Source organism: Aquarana catesbeiana, linkage group LG13 (genome assembly GCF_042186555.1).
Source record: "Aquarana catesbeiana isolate 2022-GZ linkage group LG13, ASM4218655v1, whole genome shotgun sequence".
In the NCBI taxonomy this organism is placed as follows: domain Eukaryota; kingdom Metazoa; phylum Chordata; class Amphibia; order Anura; family Ranidae; genus Aquarana; species Aquarana catesbeiana.
This window is the reverse complement of record NC_133336.1, coordinates 39,312,113-39,337,098: the sequence shown is the minus strand read 5'-3', so window position 1 is coordinate 39,337,098 and position 24,986 is coordinate 39,312,113. Positions and strand designations below refer to the sequence as shown.

General features: G+C 43.4%; 1 protein-coding gene and 1 long non-coding RNA gene across 2 annotated transcripts in view; one reads left to right on the top strand and one right to left on the bottom strand.

Annotated features, from left to right (window-relative positions):
- Positions 1–6,426: 6,426 nt before the first annotated feature.
- On the top strand, positions 6,427–16,828 carry LOC141116343 (uncharacterized). The gene is made up of 3 exons (XR_012237022.1): positions 6,427–6,500; positions 15,903–15,964; positions 16,487–16,828. It is a non-coding gene; the product is annotated as an uncharacterized lncRNA (long non-coding RNA).
- A 3,636-nt stretch (positions 16,829–20,464) lies between these two features.
- The window catches only part of PAPOLA (poly(A) polymerase alpha), an 88,997-nt gene continuing 84,475 nt past the window's right edge, over positions 20,465–24,986 (bottom strand). Inside the window, exons 20-22 of the mRNA XM_073608566.1 lie at positions 24,858–24,926; positions 23,154–23,213; positions 20,465–22,270 (exon numbers count right to left, since the gene is read on the bottom strand). Of these exons, the coding sequence (XP_073464667.1) occupies positions 22,175–22,270; positions 23,154–23,213; positions 24,858–24,926 (225 nt within the window). The 3' untranslated portion in view covers positions 20,465–22,174. The remainder of the gene's footprint in view (positions 22,271–23,153; positions 23,214–24,857; positions 24,927–24,986) is intronic.

The window sequence follows — 24,986 nt, the reverse complement described above, 5'->3', positions numbered from 1 at the left end:
AATTGCAATTATCATCATCACTATTATCACCACTTTCTTACAAAGTAATTTGACACAACTATTCTGTTATTCCTTTCGCTGGTGTCTACTAAATAACCTCTAGATATACCAGAAATAATGTTAAAAACCATTATATGTTTTATTTATATGTGGTTACAACAAACCCCTTTTTATATTACATTGGCCAAGTACACATACATTCTGTGTACCCCTATACGGTTCTATTTTTAATTACTTTTTAATCTGACTTCCATGCGCATAAATGTCTATGCTGATGTACATGTATTTTTATATTATATATTTTATACTACTACCTCGTTTTCAGTGTTTCTCTTGCTGGTTTTCTAAATACATGCGTTCAGTATACTGTCACCCTTTGGTTACAGCTCTAGAATCAATTCTCTAATAGCCCCTGTCCCCATCTAGTTTATATTTGGATAAATATTATGCCTAACATCTGACAATTAGGCTTATCTTCTCCCCGGTTTTTTTCTTTCCCCCTCCCTCTCCCTCCCAGTGGCATCACCCGAATTAGTGTATTATACGTTTATTATCTCTTTCAAGAATTCTATTTTAACTTATTATCCCCATATAACCCATAGCTTAGACGATTCTGTCCCCCTTTTTGCCTCTATCTTTGCCTTCTACAAAATGGAGACTACTGTTTACTACAGCTAGTCAATCTCGTGCGCCGAAGGGCGCACCGGATATGACGTCACGACCGCATTTCCGCCCTGTGGACCGCAACCCGGAAGCGGAGGAGCGGCGTGCGTTCCACCAGGCTCTACTGTACACAGGAACGTGCTACCGGCCAGCAATAGAAGCCGGTACAGTTACGGTCCTTGCAGAGACATTTTACCCGAGCTAATGAGCTGTCATCAGACATACACATCATAAGGTATGCCACTCTAACTCCAATCTCTGATTCGTAACCTCTGGTCAGTTTTTCCTGAGGTCTGTAATTTATAGATAGAAAGGGAGAGGAGCTCCAAGGAACACTCTATATGCCTTGGCTCACTTATGTAACAGTATTGATAGGACTGTTTTAGTCTATTTGGTACTGGATGTTTGCACTCCCGAATATATACATGGCCGCTGATTTAAACATTAAATATTAATCAAAAATTAAAAATAAAAAACGTAAAAACTAAAATTTAAAATAAAATTAAAATACCAGAACTAGAACTATTAAATCAGACCAAAATTATACTAAATGTAAATAGCTCTTTCACCATGGCCCTATAATAATAACAACATAGCCTAGACCTAAACCCCCCCCCCCAAAGAACCGCCCACCAATTAAGGGAGGAGCTTCAGAACCAATCTGACCAGCCTTGGTTGGATGGACGCATGTATAAAAACCAGCAGGAGACTAAGACTACTAAGGCTCTGATGAAGAAGGGTAACCTTCGAAACGCGTTAGCCAGCAGTAGTCCGTACGCCTCCTTCCTGGGACCTGGAAAACTGCTACCACTGGATTTATCGCCGCTGTGGCATTCTACAAATGCGATTTGTTTCTTCAACCTTTGTGAGTAGATTTTATCTTGTTTTTGATCAATAAATCTGTCAAGGATAATGCACTAGGCTGGTGCGCTCTTTTTTTCTTTCTTTTCATAATAATAATTGGCCTGGGCAGGAAGGGGTTAAAAATGCCCAGTAGGCAAGTAGTTAAACATCCTATTTAGAATCTGGATGTGGCTAAGGACCTTTTAGAGAGGTGGATTTTAGTAATGTTTGCACTGTACTGAATTGACCTGCTGGTGGGCAGGAGGCTTTCCTTATATACGGGAGCTTTCCGATCACCAGCCAGTAAGACACAGCTGTTAACTGCAGCCTGTGTTTACAGTCTCCAATTATGTGGTATAGAGCCACCCCGCTTGGCTCTTTACCATTTGCCTGTGATCCGCTGTGTCCACAGGAGTGGAGGATGTAACCTTCCAGGACAACAGGTGAATGGACTGGTCTTACATATATAGGAGTCAGTCTGGAAGATGTCTAAAGAACAATATTAAAAATGGGGCAGCTACATCCTAGGTTTGGTCGATTTTGAATATACCTCACTCTTGGGGATTCACCCAGATTTTCTACTAAATTGACCATGTGGTATACTGATTCTGTTTGCATTTGCTGGCTATAAGATATCATGTTTGCAGCAGCCCAATTTTTCTGAAAGATATGCTAAATAGATGCAGCAGTTCAAATAAGGAGAGGGCCATGTGTGGTGACAGCTAATTTTAGGCAGCTCTAGTAGTTATGATAAAGACCCTGTTTCATGGCTTAAAGTAGGGGTCTCTAAACAAAGGGACAATTTAATGTCTTGGTTTTAGTGGCAGAAATAGTGCCCCATTGTTGGTGTCATTGGGAGGAATGGTGCCCAATCATTGATGTCAATGGGAGGAATGGTACCCCAAAGACCTGGATAAAGGCAAGCAAAGGGCTGCATACCCCAGAGCCACAGTTTGAAGAACACTGGCTTAAAGGATAAGTTCATCTTTCACAACATGTTACACCCTTATCCAGGGTGAAACATGTAACTAAACTAGCAACCCCTACCCCCCCTCGAGGCCCTGTTGTGACAGTGGGCTGGGGACCTTCTCCCCACACACCCAGACACATCATTAATTTACAGAGTTCTGTGAATGGGAGAACTACAATTGCAGTAAAGCATTGCAGCAGTCACCTTGTAGTTCTCAATGAACTACCAGGGTGCTGGTGAGCGCTCTATGTAGTTCATTGATTCTTCCTGTCATTCAGTGCCTGGCCATAGGAGCTTTTTAACTGTGCCCTGATCATGCATTTGTTTTTCCATATACTGTGTCACCTGGCCGACACAAGCGCTACATAGCCATAGTGTGGCTGTCTGGGAAGCTGTTGGCACCAAATGCAGGGGGTGAGGTGCTTCTCCCTCCCCCCGTCCGTCACAGCTCACAGGAAGCATGCTGCGCACAGTAAGTGCCAGTGATGTGGTGAAGGGGCAGAGTTTGAGAGCACCCACCATAATGACACGTTTTTTTCAGGAGAATCTTCTTCCATCACATATCAGATAAGTAGGGGAGGTAGGCACTGGTTGAAGAAAGGCAGGTTTTGGTTGGAATAGTCCCTATATTGTTTGGGGGTACCAGCACCCACTCCTCTCAGCTGACTAGGAGTGCTAGATAGTATTGGTCCTTGCCTAATGTCAGCAGGCCATGTCTCAGCAACAACAGGGAGTAGGTTCACATATTCTTGATCGGGTAAGGAAGAACCTGGACACAGCTTACCTTGCACTATATCCCCTGGAGGTCAGTTAGTTCTGTGTGACTCTAATTCCATTCACTTGTCTGGTCTTTGCACTAATTCTGGGGCATCTTTCTCCAGTTCTTTTGTGGCAAGGGACTTTCATCTGCTTTTAGTGGGCTACACCAGCTTTCCAAAATCCTTCATGGAGTGGAGTGCCTTGGTCACAAACAAAAATGTTTTCCTTCCCTTCTTGTTAATGGAGGAGAAGCCTGCCAAGAAACCACCAGAAGATGATGCAGAAGGGGAAATGACTTTTCCTGGAAGAGGGTGATGCAGAGAATTTCCCTTTAACCTCCCTGGCGGTATGATTATTTCGGATTTTAGTTGTTGAAAGCGGTACAATTATTTTGCATGGAAATTTGGCATTTTATATTGTAGGCCTGTAATTCTTAACAATAACACACTTAAATCTGTCCACCAAAAGTCTAGTAGATATCCCAGGTATAATGAAGTTTGAAACACAAAATCATAAATTATAATATAATAAATAATTAAAAAATAAAATAATATAATAATAAAATACATTTCCCCACATTCACTATCGCTCAATTCTGCAAGTGTTCTAATTTACTATCGCTGTTTTCTAGCTGGTCTAAAGCCACTTTTTGGTTGCTATGGACAATTTCAAGTTTCCAGGCAGAAAGAACAGTATATATAATATAAAACTGCATGGAGGGCATGGGCCAAAGCACTGGGAACAAAAGGGATGTGAAATGATTTCATACAGTACTGTAATCTGTAAGATTACAGTACTGTATGTGTTATGATTTTTACATTCTTTTGAATTTGCCACCAGGCTCCGCCCCCATGCATCGCAACGCTCGCAGGGAACAGAGCCTGGCACAGAGAGGCTTCGGAGGAGGACAGAGCCCGCAGACAGCGCGGGGGGACATTGCAGGATCCTGGGGACAAGGTAAGTACACCACACCAGGATCCTGCAATGCAATCCCGAGTGTGGCTCAGGGTTACCGCTAATGGTGCCGAAATTTAACCCTGAGCCACACTCGGGATTACCGTCAGGGAGGTTAAGGGAAATCTGCTCCTGAGGAATCCAGTGCCTGGTTTTATCTCAATCTCAAACTCAAAAGGGATTTTTTGGGTTTTCTAATGGAAGTGGTTCAGACAAACTGAAAATTACCAATTCCAAAGTCCTCTATCCCAAAGATTACCAGATTAGGATCATGGCACCTGTTGCAGCATACCTAATCTTTTCCCTGTAAATTCTCATTTAAAAGGGGGTGTTGTACATGGTCTGGGCTCACCCTGAAAAGCTGTTTGTTCCACCAAAATGATTTGCTCAACAATACCCCATGAAGTTTGCCTGAGGTGGATCTGGCAGTTTCCTATCTCAGTAAGACCCACATGGGTCAAGTGGAGGAGGTCCAGATATTTAGGGATGCTTCAAAAAAATGTTTTGAGGCCTTATTCAAAGCCTCTTTTGTTCTTGTGGCACCAGCCTTACCACCTGTGATTGTGACTGTAGAAGTGTGTCAAAGCCTTAAGGTTTGAGCTCAACAGATGTTGAGTGATAGAGGACACCAAGTCTAGCAGATACCTGGAGGCTTTTCCTTCTGCCTTTCTTTTCTCGTTTGCTACTTTAACAGACCCTGTCCTCTGCTGTCCTGGTGGTGCACATGTGCAGGGTTTTATGGCTGAAGTGTTGATTGGCCAGTTACCTTGCAAGAAGCAGGTGGAATGCTTACTTTTTTTTAAAGGGAATATTTGTTCAGTCTTTCGCTGGATGATTACATCCAAAAGTAATGCTGGCCATACACTATACAGAAAATCGGCCGAACCCATTTTCGAAAAACGAACGTTCGACCGTGACCGCAAACGATCGTGCCATCATATAATGACCGATAAATTGTTCAGTGGACATGAATAAATAATTTTTTGTTCGTTTTTTTACATATACCTAGTGCAGACAGTTCGGACGGGAAACACATTAACCTTGCAATTTATCGTACGTTCGGCAGAAATTTTCCAAACTTCCCGTTCGTTTTTTTCCCACAAAAACGTCACAAACGATTATCGATTTGTGCCCATTAACTTGCCGAAAAACGAACGAAGTGTCTATACGAACGATTTTTCGTATAGTGTATGGCCAGCATTAGAGTACCTTGTTGTCATGGATTCTAAAGCTTCAAATGCCAGGAGACAAGTCCTCACACTGAAGTATCCCTGCTCACTCAGGTGGGGGTGGCGGGCGTTTGCAGTAGGGGTGCACCGAATGGAAATTTTGGTGCCGAAAATGAAGAATGCACTAGGCCGAAAGCGATACTAAAAAATGACTTTAAAATGTTATTCATATTTTTATATGAAATTGTATTTGATTCAACTTTTTAATCAATATTAATTAAAATTAATATGTATTTATTGTTGCCCGTTATTGGCACCTTAAAATGCAGTCTCTAAAAATCTCTTGGATCATGTCTGCGATTTCTTACTTAAACACATTGCTAATAGTATTAGCAAAATTTACATTCAGTGCACCTCTAGCAGATATGATACAGGAGATGGTCAGAGACTGCAGACATAATACAAGAGATCAATGCAGTCTGCCTGTGCCCAGCTGTCAGGTCGCTTGAGGCCAGGTGACATATGCATTCCATTGGGGTCAGGAGTGCATCGCTAAGGTAGTGGACACTATGGCTGACTGCTGCGCTTTGAACTCTGCGTGGTTCTTAAAAGCAGGTCCACTGAAGCACCAACACGGATCCCACTGGGAGCTAGAGCATAAGATTCCCCAGGGCACGGAGTCTAAGAGCCAGCAGCTGTTCACCAGAGCTTCTACTGGTGAGAATGGACTGCTCTGCAACTGGCTCCAGGTCACAGCCCCCAGGGTCTCCCAGCTCACGCTCATGGTAGGCTACAAGAGTATAGAGAGGAAGCAGCATCCCAGGACAACAAGGTATAGTCAGGAGATAAGCCAAAGGTCGGGGTAACTAGCAGACAAGGATAAACAGAGAACACTCCAAAAGGTCAGGGTAACAAGCAGGCAGGGATAGTCAAAGAACAAGCCAAGATCGGTAACAGAAGCAGAGCACAAGGCAAGTAGGAGACAGGAAACCAAACACAGAATATTGCTCGGGCAAGGCAGACTTGGACAGCACAGTGTTAAATAGTGTATCCTGTAGAGGCTAGGGTGGAGCCACGCTGCGGGAAGATTACTTAAGCATGCCGATTTGAGAGTACAGGCCCAAGGCTGACACACAGACCAGGTAAGCAGACAGGGCATGAAGGAATTACTTACAATTCATGACACCAGCAGCCTCACAAGTGCCCGTCATATGCAGCCAACCAGTGCACAGCAGCCTCACCAGTGCCCATCATATGCAGCCTACCTGTGCCCAGCAGCCTTACCAGTGCCCATCGTATGCAGCCTAACCAGTGCCCGTCATGTGCAGCCTGCCTGGGCCCGGATCAGATCGGTGATCTCCGTGTGTCACGGAGCAGCATTTGAATTGCCCGGGCCGCAATAACAATGTCCCGCCTCCTGTGATCACGTCACACTGATTCAATGTCCCTGCATTGGATCAGTGTGCCGTCCATCACAGGAGGCGGGACATTGCTACTACAGTCTGGAGAATTCATGCAGAGAGGAGGGGGGAGTGGAGGACTGGGCACGCCAGGGTGACACTCCCGCAATGGGTGGCACCCGTGGCGGACCCCGCCCCCTTTCGGTATCAGCTGTTTTTTTTTTTTCAGCCAAATGAAAAAAAACACAGTTTTCGGCCCATAACTTTCAGTGCATCTCTAGTTTGCAGAAAAGCTGTGCATTTTGGGCTCTCAATTACCTATCACAAAGAGTGATTATCTCGCTCCAAGAGAGCAAAAGGTTTCACGGTTTCTACTCAAATCTCTTCAAGGTTCCCAAACCAAACAGTGGCATTTGCTCTATACTAGATCTCAGGAGCCTTAACAAGTTTCTCTGATGGCAGAAGATCCGGATGGAACCTGTGCCATCTGTGGTTGCCTTCCTCCAGCAGGGGGATTTTCTGGCAGTAGTGGAGATCAAGGATACTTATCTGCACATCCCAATCTTCCTACCTCACCAAAGGTTCCTGCGGTTTGCAGTGGAAGACTGACACTTTCAGACTGCGGCCCTGCTATTCGGCCTGTCCACTACTCCCAGTGTTCACCAAAGTGATAGCCCCAGTCTTGGGTCTCCTACATACTGGATGTATTTCTTTCATAAGTTACCTGGACGACTTCCTTTTGAGGGAGCAGTTCGCTCCACTTCTAAAGCTCAATGTGACTCAGACAGTACAAATTCTGGAGAAGGATGAATGGGTCCTAAATTCATAGAAGTCAGCCTTAGTCCCAACCCAAAGGTTTGAAAATGTTGGCCCGATACTGGACACTCAATCAAGAGTGATCCCCCCCCCCCCCCCCAAGACAATGCTTTGCTCTGAGACCTCAGGTGGGGTTGCTTGACTTAGCTTGCAGAAGGGTTCTTGGAAAGATGGTAGCCTTCTTCAAGACAGTTCCTTTTTCCCCAGTTTCATTCCACCTCCAACTGAATTTTTATTTTTTTCAACTTCTTTTTATTGGTTTTTGAATAAAAAAAAAAAGATACAAAGCAGAGCTTTCTGGGCATACCCTGGCTCACAGCATATACAATATATAGCACATTACTATCAGTAGTATAAAAAAAAAAACACCCAACGAATGGTAACTTTGCTCAGAGTTCCAAGACGTGAAGGAGGATGAGTACATAAAAGAGTGTAGGCCCAGCCCTACTGCAGTTAGAAACACAGTAGTAACAGGGTAGGGTGAGCCAGCAAAGGACATTAAACATGTACCAAGAAAAAAAGAATTCCAGGGATCCTGATCACCCCAACTGCCCAGGAGAATGTGCTACTCCAACATTAATCGGTGGACAATGGACCCTTCCAGATCTACCCGCTCTCCTGTTGGAAGCTTTAACAGCATGCCTGTTGAAGCCGGGGTTCTGAGATACAGGGGTCTCCAACTTGGTCATTCTTACCCGGCTGAAGGCTATGCAGGTAACTTTGAGGAAGATCTACCACAGAACTTGGAAGTCTTATTGTGACTGGTATGAGGCTCAGGAACTTCATCCTCGAATGTCATGGGCTGCATCCTGGAGTTTCTCCAATCTGAAGTTGATGGTGGCCTGAGCTTGAATGCAATCAAGGATCACATTTTGGCCTTGCAGTCCTCTTTAGAAACTGATTGCATGCCTTTGGTACAAGGAGTCACGTGTATTGCTCCAATGGTTAAGACTCCACTGCCTCTATGGGACCTCAACTTTTTACTTTCTGCATTGAAGAAATCTCAATTTGAATGCATCCAGGACATTCCCTTAGTCCTGCTGACACGGAAGATTATTTTTCTGGTTGCCGTTACTTCAGCTCACGTTTAAAGCGGTAGTAAACCACAGTTTAAAAAATAAATAAAAAATTCCCATGCAAGGCAATGTCATAATGGGGGAAATTTACTAAAACTGAAGCCCTCAGAATCTGGTGCAGATGTACATGTTAGCCAATCAGCTTCTACCTTTAGCTTGTCCAATTAAGCTTTGACAATAAAACCTGGAAGCTGATTGGTTTCTATGTTGAGCTGCACCAAATTTTGCACTCTCCAGTTTTAGTAAATAACCCCCAATGTGCTAGTATGCATCACATACTAGCACTTTATGCAAGGTTAAACCTTAAAACGAAGCCCTCCAGTACCACACTGTCACCACTGACAGGGCTTCCATCTTCACCCGGTCTTCCTTCTGGGTTTGCATCCTCCGGCTACAAGAGTGGCCAGTGCACAATGACATCACTCCTGCGCATGGGGGCGGGAGCCGCTGTTCACAGCCCAGGCTCTGAAGGTTCGGCACGATATGCCGGACCTTCAGAGCGCATACTTCAGTGACGTCACCAGTTGCATGCACTCTGAATATCTCCTAAACAGTGCAAGTTTAGGAGATATTCACAGTGCCTACCAGGTAAGCCTGATTATAGTTGTCATTCAGAATTATGTTACCATTTGTTGTCATGTTTTTAAATGGAAATGTTAATGGTGGTAAATTGTTTTGCAAATGTGTAGTTGATGTAGTGTATGAATAATGTGTGGAGTAGAAATGTAATTTCATTGTGAGTTTGTTTTCTACAATGACAATAAACTTTAACTTAAAAAATAAAGTGGTAAAACTCTCACCTGTAAAGAACTGTTCCTGGTACTCCACTCGAGAAGGTGCTTCTATGACCTTAGTTGTCCTTTTTACCAAAGGCAGTCACTTTGTTTCATCTGAACCAGGACATCATGTTACTTTTTTTTTTTTTTTTTTTGGGGGCAAAAGCCTCAGACTACAAGGCTCTTTAGGCTGGCCATAGATGGTTCGAATCTCAGCTAGTTCAGCAGAAACCAGCCAAGATTTATATCACACGTGGGCAGGCTGAATATACCAAGTTGATCGATCTTGGGTACAACCAGCCTGCCAGATTCAACTGAGATTATGGCTAGTGGCTGCTATACAATTGCTTGGCAGGAGGGATTCCCCTATCAGCACTGTGTTGGAGGAATTGTGCCAATTTGCACCGTCTATGGCCTGCCTTAGTCCGTGGAACTGGTTTGTGCAGTCAAGCTTTGTCTGAAGTCAGCTGCTACAATTCCCACTTTGTGCTTCCTGAGGGCCCAAGGAAGGGTCAGGCAGCTTCCGAACCTACCATTTCTCAATGGATTCATCAGCTTATTACTCAAGCTTATGGTGTAAAAGGGCAAAGTTCCATGGTTCTTGTGACGGCTCACTCGACCAGGAGTGTTATTGCTTCCTAGGCTATTTGACATCAGGGGTCCATAGCACAAGTTTGCCAATTGGTCTTCCATTAACACTTTCATGAAGTTGTATCAAATGTTTAGGCCTTTGAGGATGTGAGCGTTAGTCGGTGAGTCTTGCAGGCTGCTGCGTGAGGCTCCATCCTGTTCTGCTTTAGTTGTTTGCAGCCTGTTGGCTTGTTGCCTTCCCCTCATACTTTGGGACATGCCTATCAGAATGGATATTAAGGTACCCTGTGTCCTAAAAGTTACAAGAAAGGGATTTTTGGTTTATCTGATAATCTCTGTGTCCTGTGATATACTGCAAGAAAACAGAGTTAGGTACCTGGTAACTCTTTTTCTAAGAAGTCTTCCAGGGCAGCATCCGAGAGATAGGCTCCTCCTCCCTAAAACAGGAAACACATTAGTCCACCATTATAAATTTCACACTCTTACCTGTGTGCCTCAGTTATGTTAAAGCACCGAAGGAATTCCCTGTAAGCTGCAAGCTCCCCCTCTGTACCTGGTTTTTGTTGTTTCAAGGGTGGGAACTAGTGCTGCCCTGGAAGACTTCTTAGAAAAAGAGTTACCAGGTACCTAACTCTGTTTTCTCGAATCGTCTTCCAGGGCAGCATCCGAGAGGATATATCAAGCAATACTTACTAGGGTGGGGTTAGAGACTGGAGCACTTTACGACCAAATGCTTGGTCTTGGTCAGACAGCTGGTCTGAGGTTGCCCAGGCTCTAGTTGAGTGCGCTCTGATTTCACTAGGTGGAGTGAGATTCTGTGCCTTATAGGTAATCTGTATGGCCATCCTTATCCATCTGCTGATGGTGCTTTTTGAAGCTTGTTTCCCTCTGTTGATTCCTGCATAGAGGATGAAGAGGGAGGTCGTTCTACGCCATTCTTTTGTTCTTTCGAGATACGCTATGAGCGTGTTCCTTACATCAAGTTTGCTGTAAATGTTTCTTTTCCTACTATCCATGGTTGTTGGAAGTGAGGGTATGACGATGTTTTGGGTTCTGTGAAATGTAGAAGAGACCTTGGGTAGAAAGGCCGGATCTGGAGAGAGAATTATCTTGTCCAGATGTATTAGACAGTATGGTTCTATTGAAGATAGAGCTTGGATCTCACTCACTCTTCTGGCGGATACTAAGGCCAGAAGGAGCGCAGTTTTTAACGTGAGGTTTTTGTCTGAGCTGTCCTCGATAGGTTCAAACGGAGGGGAAAGAAAGCCCTTAAGTACTGTGCCCATGTCCCAGGTGGGAGTTTTGTACAATTTGGCTGGTTTGGATCTTTTAAGAGCTATGAGGAATCGTCTTATCAGCGGGTCTTCCGCTAGTCTAGTATCCATGACCGAGGAAAGTGCTGCAACTTGTACTTTCAGGGTACTTGGTGATATGTTTTTGTCTGCACCATCTTGTAGGAAGTCCAAAACTATTGGAATTATCCCACCGTTGGAGATTGGTCTGTCTTCGTACCAAGAAACAAATTTTTTCCTTATTTTCTCATAGATGGCTCTCGTTACCGGCTTTCTGCTGTTTAAGATGGTGTTGATTACTCTGTCTGACAGGCCTTTGTTCTGGAGTTTTACCCTCTCAGTAACCAAGCCGAGAGCTTCAAGATTTTGTGGTTCGGATGGTTGACTGGGCCTTGTGACAGTAGATCCGGGCGGTCCGTCAGTGTCAGCTGAGGTTGTATGCTGAGATTTTTTAAATGACTGAACCATGCTCTCTGGGGCCAGTGTGGTGCTATTAGTATTACTGTTGTTTTCTCTGCCTTGATTTTTTGGATTACTTTTGGGATTATGGCAGTTGGAGGGAATGCATAGCACAGATGCCATTTTCAGTTTTGGTTGAAAGCATCCACCCCGCTGTTGCCATCTGTAGGGTCCAGGGAGAAAAATATCAGAGATTTTGCGTTCGCCCTGGAAGCAAATAGGTCTACTTCGGGTATTCCCCACTTCTGGGTGATTTGAGTGAAGGTTGTTTGGTTTAGCGACCATTCCGTGTGTTTTATCGTTTTCCGGCTCAGGAAATCTGCCACTGTATTGTCTGTTCCTTTTAGATGAATACCGGATATCGATCTTATGTTCACTTCTGTCCACAGTAGGATAGATTGTGTCAGTCTCATCAGTTTTTGGGATTTTGTGCCCCCTTGTCTGTTTAGGTATGCGACTGTCGTTGCGTTGTCTGATTGTATCTTTACATCCTTCCCCTGTAATGCTGGCTTGAAGGTTTTTAGCGCTTCCCCCACAGCTTTCAGCTCTCAAGTTTGAGGAGGCTTGTGCCCATTTGGGTGTCCATTTCCCTTGCGAGAACCGCCCTTCCATGTGGGCTCCCCATCCTAGGGCGCTTGCATCGGTGGTGATGCTGACTGGATTGACTTGAGCCCATCTGCGCCCCTCGATGACCCGAAGTGGGTTGAGCCACCAGTAGAGTGTTTGTTTGACTGTGGCGGGGACGGGAATGGATTTTTCTAGGGATGCTTGCCTGCCATCCCATTGGGACAGAATGTAGTTCTGTAAGGGTCGCATGTGAATTTGTGCCCAGGTGATGGCTGGAATGGAAGACGTCATCAGTCCTAGTACGGACATTCCGTGCCTGATCGTTGTGGAATGGTTCCTTAGCAGGGACGTAATTGCTTGTGTCATTTTTACGTCTTTTTCCTTTGTTAGGAAAATTTTTGACAGTCTGGAGTCCAGCACGTATCCCAGGTACACTACTCTCTGGCTTGGGATCATTTGCGATTTCTCTGCGTTTATTAACCATCCCAGGTTTTGCAGATAGATCATACTCTTGCGCAGGTTGTTTTCTAGGATTGCTGCTGAGTCCGCAAAGAACAGGAGGTCGTCTAAGTATGGTATTATTCCAATACCCTCCTGTCTTAGACCTTTTAGCGCTTCCGCCATTATTTTTGAGAATATTCTTGGAGCTGAGGAGATTCCGAAGGGGAGAGCTGTGTACTGTAGGTGCAGCGTAGCTGCTGGCCCCTGGATTGCGAACCTTAGAAACTTTTGGTGATCCTTCCTTATGGGGACATGTAGGTAGGCATCCTGCAAGTCTAGTGTTGCCATGAATGTCTCCTGCGGTAGGATGTTCCTGATTGAATAGATAGATTCCATTCTGAATCTCTTGTATCTTATTCCTCGGTTGAGTGGTTTGAGGTTTAGTATCAGCCTTAGTTTGCCTGATGGTTTTCTTTTTGCGAAGATGTGTGAGTAGAAGCCCTTTTGTTCCTCCTCTTGGGGAACGTGACAAATCACCTTCTGATCTAATAGTTTCTGTAGGGATTCTAGAAACACCTTTGCTTGATTGCTGTCCTTGGGTAGCATGGTCGCTAAGTATTTGGTTGGGGGGCGGTTGGAGAATTCTATTGCGTAACCGTCCGCTATGGTGCGCAGTATGAATTTGTTTTCTGTTATCTCCTCCCATTGGTGGGAGAAAGCCGCCAATCTGCCCCCCACCTGAAGGCAGTCATTGTTTTTTGTTCTTTTGGGTATTAGGCTTGAGGATGAATTCACCTTTGCCTTTCTTGTTTTGTTGACCCCAGTGCTTTTTTGCCCCTGGCTTATTGAATTTCTTGAAATGCCGAAAGGGCGCCTTCCCTTGTCTCTTCTTGGTTTGAGGGAACCCCTTATTTTTTGCTGCAGTCCTATCCAGGACTGTTTCTAGTTCGGGACCAAACAGTAGGTCTCCAGTGAATGGTATGCCACATAAACGGTTCTTGGAAGGTGCATCCCCCCCCCAGGATTTTAACCACAGGGCTCTGCGGGCCGAGTTTAGTAGTGCCGTGGTCCTAGAGAATATTCTGACAGTTTGCTGAAGCATCTGCCAAGAAAGCTGCCGCTCTAGTTAGTGTGGGGATGGTTTTAATTAGTTCCTCCCTGGGTGTGTCGTTCTCCAATAGATCTTGCAGCTGGGTTAGCCAGATTAGCAAGGTTCGGGCTGTGCAGGTGGAAGCAATAGCCGGATTTAGGTTTGCCGCCCCTGCTTCCCATGCCCTTTTCAGGAGAGCTTCTATTTTCTTGTCCATGGGGTCGCTGAGGGTACCTGCGTCATCAAAAGCCAAGTCCGATTTGTTCGTGATTTTTGCCAGAGAGGCATCCACCTTGGGGCATTTAGCCCAGGTTTTGGTGTCTGCTTCCGCAAACGGGTATCTGCGTTTGATTGTGGCGGGGATGAAAAGCTTTTTCTCTGGGTCTTCCCATTCCTTTTTGACTATGTCTTTAAGTGTTTGGTGTACCGGGAACATTCTTGGCTTCTTGGGCTGGAGCCCTTTGTACATTCTGTCATGCATAGTGAGTTCTGCGGTTTTCTGTTCTTTAATGCCTAGAGTGTCAGTGATGGCTTTGAGAAGACTGTCTGTGTCCTCAGAAGGAAACAGGTTGCAGTCTGTCGTGTCATCTTCCTCCTCTGAGTCTGAACAGATACCGTCTTCTGATTCAGATTGTTCAGATTCATCTGAATCCACCTCTTGTTCTGCCTGTACCTTGTTCTCCCTTGGAATGTGTGTTCCGCTGGTAGATGGGATACTGGCCTGAGCGACACTTGCTGGCGTTTCTAATTTCTCTATAGCTGAGCGTAGTGGTGCCATGGTGCTCTGAATTTCTTTCTTAAAAAAATTGAGCAGGTCTTTCAAAAATCCCTGTGATTCTTTTGCCACCATTTTGTCTACGCATTTCTGACACAGGGGCTTTTTCCAATCTGGGGAAAGCCTGTGGCTGCATGAGGCACATGTTTTGCCTTTAGCCTTCCTTTCCTCAGGGGTCTTTGCCTGCAAGCGAGCATAGAGAACAAAAAAACCCCGTGAGTTTAGGTGGTCAAAGGAACTGCCTGTAGATAGGCAGTAAAGAGGTTAAGACAGAGATAATTCAAGAATATTCTGGCTTACCTTGGAGCTGTCCTGATTTGCAGGATCTGCAGGGCAGGGTGGGGAAGCGTCAGACATGATCAGCCACCAGGATCCTCTGCTTAGAGGCCTTTTTATCTGCTTCCTGCATAAGCTCCGGCCCCGCCCCCGGCTGACCCCGTGCAGGTTGGTGGACACACCTGCACATGCCGCTGTATTGTAGAGTAACTGTGCTGGTAGCGAAGGGTAGCATTGAACAAATTTGCTATTTGTATTCTGTTTTCTCTTTTTTTTTTTTTTTTTCTTTTTTTTAAACTTCCCGCCCCTAGGTGTCCCTGCTCTATCTCCGCAGTAGATAGACTACGGGAAAATGGCCGCCAACCCGGAAGCAGAACTTCCTCGGCGCCATCTTGGTACACCCCCGACTTCCTGTAGTGGCCTGTGGCGGTGAGGACGCTGCTGCGCCGCCCGGAGAGTGGCGGATTCGTTTGGGGGGACAGCCGCAGCCACCAGGGACCTAATTTAGAGGGTGCAAAACCCTCCCTGCTAGACCCTCTGCTGCTGAGGTTTTCGGCAGCGGTCGGCGGCGGCGGGGGGGGGGGGCGCCCATGCATGTATCCATCCCCCCTGGCGGGCTCCAGATTCTGCGGAAAGCCAGAGGGGGGTGCTTGCGGAAGCATACACAGGCCTAAACAGCGGCATGGGGTGGGGATGACAGAGTCCTCCTGCAGCCTGGGGGGGATGATTGCAGACCCCTCAGTAGGGGCGAAATCTCAGGCTTTGAGCAATGTTGCCCAGTGCTGCGCCTGCTCGCCCTCCCAAAGCCCCTTGGGCTGTATGGGATGCTGGCAGGGGGTCTCCTGCAACAAGCACAGAGACAGGTGAAAATAAAATAACAAACGTTCTTGCAGCTCCTGTGGGTCCGGAGGAAACACAAACAACTGAGGCACACAGGTAAGAGTGTGAAATTTATAATGGTGGACTAATGTGTTTCCTGTTTTAGGGAGGAGGAGCCTATCTCTCGGATGCTGCCCTGGAAGACGATTCGAGAAAATTATTTTACAGGTAAACCAAAAATGCCAATATTTTGCAATAACTCATTCTGTATGCCATACATTCCTTATTTTACAAACTCTTTATTCTGTATACCATTCTGTGCATTCCCCATTTCCATATATAAATCTGTACATTCTACCCAGCGGTATAGTCCTCATTTCACAAAGCCTTATCCCATATTTCATACTGAATGTTCCTTATTCCCATTGCCTCATTCTGTATAGGGCTGAAACAACCAATCAATTAATCGACAACAAATCAATTATGAAATTAATCGATTACTATTTTCATAATCGATCGGCCAGTAACAATGTGGTTAAATAAACTAAAATGAGCCCTTTATAGTACAAAAAGAGCAAATAATCGCTACTGTAACTATTTCTTTCAAAGTTGTACAGTAAAAAAAATGAACCCTTTACAGTAGTGATTATTTGCTTTTTTTGTACTATAAAGGGCTAATATTCGTTTTTTTAACCCTATTATGTTACTAAACGTCTTACACCTGGTTCACATCTATGTGTTTTTTTGCAGAAACTGGCTACAGTTCATTTACATGGTTTCCTATGGGATACATTCACATCTATGCTTTTTCAGCCGCTGCAAATTTGGAAAGCGTCAGTGACTTTTTTTTTTTAACGCAAAATGGTACTTTTTTGGTTCAACATACTTCAATGGAGAAGCTGCAGAAAAGCATGTAATGCGTTTTTGCAGCAATTTGTGTTTTTTAATCTGCCCAACAACAAATTGGCCAAAAAAAAATGCAAATCGCAGAAAAATCACGTGCGCAAAAATCAAAACGCACAGCAAAGAACACTGCAGAAACAGATCAAAAGCAAACTGCATAGGTGTGTAGCGAGCCTTATTCTGGCTACATGGATCAATTTTCAGACGGAAAATCTTTGTACACTCACTATATGAAAGAATGTTTGAAATTTTCACTTGTTTTTAACATTCTGTTTTTAAAATAATTGTAATTTCTGAACAAAAACCACATACACTGTCTGATAATTCCTTTCACCAAGAAGTTTATTATTTCCAAATTTTCCCATTACTGTGGTTGAAAATGAACGTCAATTTAACCCCACTAACGATTAGAAAATCGAACGAACGTTCTTATCTCTCCTCTAATAGTATATACAGTATATCTCTTCTGTCTGTTATTCTCAGAATGGATTAGATATTTTGCTCCCTAACCATATAGTTGGCTATTTTTATTTACCACTGCATAGAGATATTTAAAGCGGAGTTCCACACAAAAATGGAACTAAGACAGGTATTTGCACCCACTTCTGGCATAGACTCCCATGGGTGTCTATGCCTCTTCCTGTCCCCACCGCGCTGTCTGCTGGGAACACACAGCTCCCAGGAGAGAGCGGGGACCACTAGGGACACGCAGCGCGACTCGCGCATGCGCAGTAGGGAACCGGGAAGTGAAGCCGCAACGCTTCACTTCCTGATTCCCTCACCTAGGATGGCGGCGGCGGCAGCTGCCGAGAACCGAGCGGGTTCTCGGCGTCCCCTGCCGACATCGCTGGACCCTGGGACAGGTAAGTGGCCATGTATTAAAAGTCAACAGCTGCAGTATTTGTAGCTGCTGGCTTTTAATATTTTTTTTTTTTGGCGGTGTGAGTGAACCCCCGCTTTAAGAATAAATTGCCTTTATTTTAAACTTTACATATTAACTAAATTATACACCACACTTTTTTTTTTTAAGGTTATTAACCGATTAATCGAAACAATAATCGGCCAACTAATCGATTATGAAAATAATCGTTAGTTGCAGCCCTAATTCTGTATGTTCCCTATTTCACAAAGCCTAATTTCCATGTATTGTACATTCTTTATTCTGCACAGCCTCATTCCATATTCCATGTGGAGGATTCCCTATTCGGCTAGTTGCACATTTTATATTCCATGAATGCTGTGCTGTTAATTCCCTTTTCTGCATGGTTTCAAATCTGTGCAGCATGCTATGTATTCCCTATTTTACACTTCCTCATTCTGTGTACTGTTCATTTAATATTCCATGTTGACCCATTCTGTATGTTGTGCTGTACACAGATCTGTACTTATTTCATCATCACTGCCATGTCCTCTTTAGTCCTTCAGATCCTGCCATGGCAATTAGGGTCTTGCACAACAGTTTTTCCTTTTAGGGACCATTACAATCTTTGCTATGGAGCCCTGTGAATTCTAGTTAGGCCTCTGGAAGCCACAAACAGACTAGTTTCTCAGGCATTTAGCAAAAGCAGCCTATATATTTCTTTCATGGCATGTTTCCATTAGGATGGGAATCTACCAGAAAGAGCAGGCCTGTGAGTCTTCACACAACTGGACATCAAAGTACTAGATTTTCAGCTTTAGAGTGAGTAGGGTCATTGCACTAAAGTCTTAAAGAGTCTCAGAATGACAGACTCCAGCTAAAGCTACACACATAAGGTGATCCCTTGTGATCATACACATAGGTGAGTTGGTGGGCCCATACTATTTTGGGGGGGGTAGAGTGTGCGAGGGGAATAGTCAGCGGACTGAAATACTGGCACAATTCTATAATAGAATATATATAATTTATTTATTTTTTTAACAAAAAATCTTTTTTGTGGTAGCATATAGTAGGAGTCATATCCCTGCTTTGGTTTATTTTTTATTTATTTTTTTTTTCTTTGTACACCTGCTCGTGTGTTCTGGGGTTACAGTACATTATTCAGCCATCCAGCACCATTCTCATCATCACCAGGTGAAAATACACTTCCTTTCCTAGGGAAACAATTCTCTCTCACTTTACTGTATACGTGGATGAGCAGCACTGCCATTCTACTAGAAAGCATGTTAATACAACAGAACTCCTCTTCTTCGTGTGATCTCTATAACATAGGAAGGAGGTGGTGGTCTGAGAAATTTACAGGAAGCTAGGAGCTCCGTGTATTTCACGGAAGATCAGCAGGTGTTTTTTTTTTTTTTTTTTGCACCAACACCAATGAAAGCATTTTGTTGTATATGGTTCAATATTTAAAAGGGACAATCATGAGGGATTGACGAATGACGTTATTGCACCCTCTTATGCCGCGTACACACAAGCGGACTTTGACGGACTAGGTCCAACAGTCTTTCCGACGGACTTTGCAGCGTACGTCCGCCGGACTTTCAAATGATTGGACTTGGACACACCAAAGTCCGACGGATTCGTACGTGATGATGCACGACCGGACTAAAATAAGGAAGTTGATAGCCAGTAGCCAATATCTGCCCTAGAGTCGGTTTTAGTCTATCAGACTAGCATACAGACAAGTGGATTTTTCAACCGAACTCGAGTCCGTCGGAAAGATTTGAAACAGGTTTTATTTCTAGGTCCGTCTGACTTTTGGGGAAAAAAAAAAGTCAGCTGGAGCCCACACACGATCGAATTGTCCGCCGGACCAAGTCTGCCGGAAAGTCCACTCGTGTGTACGCGGCATTAGAAATGCTAGTTCCGTGGCTATCACTGTGATAGTTTGCTGACTCAAACATGTAGAGAGAAGTAGTTTGACACTTTTCGGAGACTTGAGGGATGTTCTTTCCACGACTGACTGAAATATGACAAAGCCAGATAACTAGGATTCTCAAAAGAAAGCCTGAAATGGCAGCTCACATATGTCTCTCATCACAGATTCTAACATACCAAAAAAAAAACCCTAAGATTCTCCCATCCATACAAGCGAGTTGGATGGAGGGAGGGACTAGCCTCTGTGAGAAACAAAACTGATCAGCAGCTTTATCGGTTGATCAATATGTTTCCAAATTGTCAAAACAATCAACTTCTGTCAAGCAGGGACAGCCAAACACTGATCCAAATTCCACCGCTCCCTGCTGAACTGGCCAAATTTAGATCTGCCTATAGCCAGCTTAAGAGAGTGTCTTTACTGTGGAAGTTATACCTCCAAAAATGGCAAGCAACAAAAACTAATCTCAAGCATTGCCTGTGAGCTTCCTGCCTGGTTACCCATTGCTAACTTACCAAACTTTGTTCTGCAAAGGGTATCTGTGTGGAGGCAGATATTTTTGTTTCTGCAGCTTCCTTGTATCAGAGATGTCCCCTACTGAGTGATGATCTGATGACTGGTGTAGGAATAGAAACAGCAGGAGCAGAGAAAGAAGCAAAGATCTTAGCACTGCAATTCCTCAGGTACAGCTTCCTCTCCAGCAAACAGAACAGTGAGCAGCATAGTGGTGACATCGCCAAATCTCACTAACCAATGAGACTAGAACTCAGGAGCGGTGCTCTCACACTGCCGCTACACAGCTAGGAGTATGAAGACAAGTTAAGTGCACAGCATTTTATTTTATTTTTGAGTAATCACCTGCTGTTTATTACAGCTTTAATAAAGTGGTCGTGAGTTTATAAGCAAAGGGCTGCATAAAGTGACAGCGCTATACAAGTACCTATAAAAAATAGATGTGCTCTCAGTATTCAATGCATTAAAATGTGTTCCCAAAGGATGAAGACACGATGACAACACAGACACAAGCAGGTCAGTGGGGTTGTGCGGTTTTTATTTTTTTTTTCATTTTCAATGGAGAAATACATAATCTGTTTACAAAATAGCTTTTGAAAAATACAAGGAATACGGGTACTATAAAACAAACCAAAACTCCAGTCATAGGACAATACATACATCATGCGGAAGCAACAGTCTGATCCTCAGGTTGTGGAAACAAGTTAAAAGTTAAGTTAGAACATAAAGGGGTAAAAGAAAAACAAAAAAGTTGATTCTAAAAAGAAAAAAAAAAAAAAAGTGTACTTGCTATAAAGTAGTGGACTGTAAAAATTGGAGAACCAAAATATCCTTTATTTTCTGTAAACAAATGACCATTCTGATCCGATGCTGACGCAACTACATAGAACGCCTAAGCCTTGCATGGGTGCATTGTAAGGGTGTTCAAAAGCTGTGTGAGGATCACAAGGTAAGAACCTTTATGAAACAAAGGGGTGTGGCCTGTGGTCAGTGATTATTGCAGAGGCTTAAAGGGAAACGACATAAGCCCGAGTTAGACTTTGGCGTTTGGGGTTGCTCTAGTAGATTTTAAAAACCCAAAACACAGAAAATGTACATGCGTGAGGTGAAAGAAAAAACAGTGGACCAGTACCACACTGCCACCAGATGGGGCAGTCTTGAGGAACAAGCTTTATCGCAAAAAAAAAACAAACTCAGACTGCATTATTTTCATTTTAACTAGCTATGACGTTATGACGAACACCCCTTATGGATAGACTTCCTATATCCTATATAACTGAGGACAGAATACAGCTTAAATTTCAACCATATGGCAGAATGTTACGAAAAAAACAAACTGCAAGATGTATGACTTGCAAATTTCCACCACTTGTTCTCTAGCTTGGCTAGCACACTCATTGTGGCAAATCTATATAGTCTAAATAATAAAAGTTTGAACCTGATTGAAAACTGTATAAAGTTTGTACTGGCCATCACAGGAAAACGATAGCAAGGACTTTTCCGAACTTTTCGCAAGCTTTAGAACTGTGATAAGCGTAGACTGGACTTTGCCTATTTGTGTTTAATAACTAACAGCTGTACTTTACATTGTCATGAATGATAAAAAAAAAAAACATCCCTTCAATTGGCATAAATTGTAGCTTCAACCCTCACATTACAATCTAATGGTTAAGACGAAAAAAACAGCAAAATGTTCACTTTCATTTTCAGTAAAGTCATCAAAAAAATGACAGACATCCAGTGTTGGGACCCAACATGCGCAACTCTAAGCACGTGACAGAAAGCAAAGGACGATTTAAAAGAAACCCGTGTAAAAGATCCTCACTACTGTTAAAAAGGAACAGGAAACATAAAAGTGCATCAGCTGATATTTTTTTTTCTTAGGCCAATTGTATTGTCAATCTTTGCAAAAGAATTACATAGACTAATCATTGGATACACATAGAAACATGATCAGTCTCACTGGCTCGCTCTCTTCTGGACTGGAGTCCTTTAGTAACGATCATCGTTATCTTTTTAGGAGTGATGGCAACTGGTTAATTGAACTTATTCCCACCATACTAACCTGGGCCTCCGGAAAGGTGGTTACAGCCCAATAATAGGAGTCTACGCAGTGTTCCCATCACTCTTGTTCTCCTCATTGTCACTCCTTTCCTGGAGAGACCAACACAGTTTATCTGGCAATAGATTGGTTATGGACCCTGAGGTGTTGAGATTGGGAGGAGTTTTATCGGTTCAGTCTTAGCTTTATAGAATTCTTGATAACTGGAATTGGATTAGCCGGGAGAGCCGGGACATCTGAAAGGTCTGTACTGGACGATCGCTTTAGAAAAATGAGATAAAAAATGGTGGAAAAGCGCAAAAGCAAACATAGAAGTTATTTTAAATCCTGGTAGCAGAAGTGATTCATATATATACCGCCATTGGCTCTGACATGTTCCATAGTTATTTCTGTATAATGACACATTGAACTTAAATATTCTCATAAAACCACTTCCAGGTGTCTAAAACACCAGGTTTGTTCTTCTGTCCAGCATAGCAAGATTCCTAAACAGTTGGGTCATTCTACAAAAGGGTGACCAGCTACTAGTCACTGGCGATTGCCCACTCCCTTGTGTATCATAATATGGTGCAAATCGGAAGGGACAGATCAGAACCTGGGAGCAGAAGCTATTCACCATTAGCTGGAAAGAGACTGGATGTGCAGAGGCACCCATAACAGGAGGAAATTATCAGTATTTTTTTTGTTCTACTGGTCAGAGGTTTATTTCTTGAAACTGTGAACCTTGATTGGTTCCTAAACACCAAAAAGCCACATCCCATAAAGAATGAAGGGGGGATTAGATAACAATCCTAATGTGCCTATAGAGTCAAGATGGAAGTCTAAAGACCTGACCACCCCAATAACAGTTTGTAGTGTAACTCAACTGTATGGGTGACAATATTTATGCTCTCTGCAGTAAGAATCTGGTCCAATAATTCCCTGCCCAGGCTGTAACTAAATAAAAGGGATTCCCTAAGGATTAACGTCGAGTTTGTTTTTACTTAAAATAATGCCAGACTGCCTGCCAACCACAAAATGTCCCATTTTCTCCAGTTGTTCTAAATGATCCTTAGCCATTAGGGTGATGTTTAATGTACTGAAAAAGTAATTCTCACCTGCCGAAGAATTAAGGTGCAACACCAAGTTATTTTAAGACACATACCTGAGAAGATGGCAAAGCCCCCGGAACAGGAGATGAAGACGTTTCATCTATTTCATTCTCCTGTAGGAACAGCACATGCAAAAACAGAGAAATGAGACAAAAAGATGAATTACTGTATGCAAAAAAGCACTAAAAACAAAAAGGCAAGATTCATCCTTAGCGCAGCACAGGAACAGGCAAGAGGTCTGCAATGGATGTTGCAGCAGTCACAGCCAACCAGAGCTTCATCCATACACAGCAGTTGCTATGGTGCAGTTCAGAGAACACTTAACATTTTTCAAACAACATTTAAAAAAAAAAAAAAAAAAAACCAATGTAATTGTTAGCAGGACCTGTTCTTACCAGAAAGGGGCTCTGGAGTCTATTTTGAAAATATGCTGCAGTTTAGTGTGTTTACCTGCATTTTTGCATGAAGAGCTTTAAAAAAAAAAAAAAAAGTTCTGAAAATGTATGGCAACGTAGTTTATACCACATTACGTTACCAACCTTATTAATTATATCTGGCTTAAAAGGAGAAGCTTGTTTGGCTGTACTTCTGTGGATCACAGGAGTGCAGTTCTGCCCCTTTTTAAGCTTAAGCCCATTGTCTGATGTCACAGAGCCGGTCCAGATTCGAGCAAGATTGCGTCAATGAAGTCAGGATCCGCCCACATGCCTGGACCGGCACTCGGCTTGGCCTCTTCAGCGAGCCTCAGAGGCTGAGCTGGCCGCTCCCACCCCCTCAACAGCCCAATGCTGCAGTGACAGGGGCAGAGCAGAGAGCACTGACTGACAGTCACCAGCTGTCTTCTCAGGGAGCCCTGAGAACAGAACGATCGACAGTGTTTTATCACTCGGTTCTCAGTGTAGAGCCAGCGGGGGACCAATGCTGCATACACCCAAGTAATATTCTGCAAAAAAAAAAAAAACCCATACTTCTCTTTTAACAAGCCCTTGGCATTTTGGATTGGCTGCTTCCACAACCAAAACAGCAACCTGCAACAGCCGGGATAAGGTTTAAAGGTTAAGTTCACCTTTAGGAACAAGTTGCACCAGTATTTGGGGTGTAACTTGTTCCACTGATCACAGGAGCAATGCCCTGCACTCTGTGGAAATAAAATAAATGCCCATTCCTCTAAAAACATGCATTTATTAATTTTTTTCCTTACAGGTGAACGTAGCCTTTAAAGAGAAACTCTGTTTATGGTCATTGGCCACCATCTGCCTGCAAAAGGTGAAAATATTTATGTGTGACATTTCATATTAATCGGATTAAAAAAAAAAAAAAAAAAAAAAAAAACCCTAAAATTATAAAGAAAAAAAAAAAAATATAAAATGCTTTACATTTTCCTGAACATCTTTACTACATAGGTTAAAAGATGATTTGCGCCTGTGTGAGGAAAGCTATATGCTTGGAGGACATTCGTTCAACACAAAAAAAAAACAAACAAAAAAACACTTTTTTCTCACAGGTTAACCAGGCGTCTGAGCTATACCTGGGATCAGCATAAGAACATGCACACGTGTATGACTGTGGTACGACTAGATTCTCTGGAAGGCAGCATCTGGTGCAAATGGATCTACATACTCACTAAAGGAGCAGTGGAATTTGTTGGCAAAATAAACATCAACATGATAAACACCCCTGCAGCAGCTCTGAAAAGAAGAACAATGGACATAGGCACCTAAAGGAAGCATCCATGGCCCGGTCTTCAAATGACTCACCTTTAATAATTCCATTTCGCATCGGCTTGACTCATCTGAGTCTACAGCAGTGCAGCCATTGCTGTCATCCTAAAAAAAAAAAAAAAAAATGTTCGATGTAGTTTCATAACAGTGCTTGGCAAAATTTTG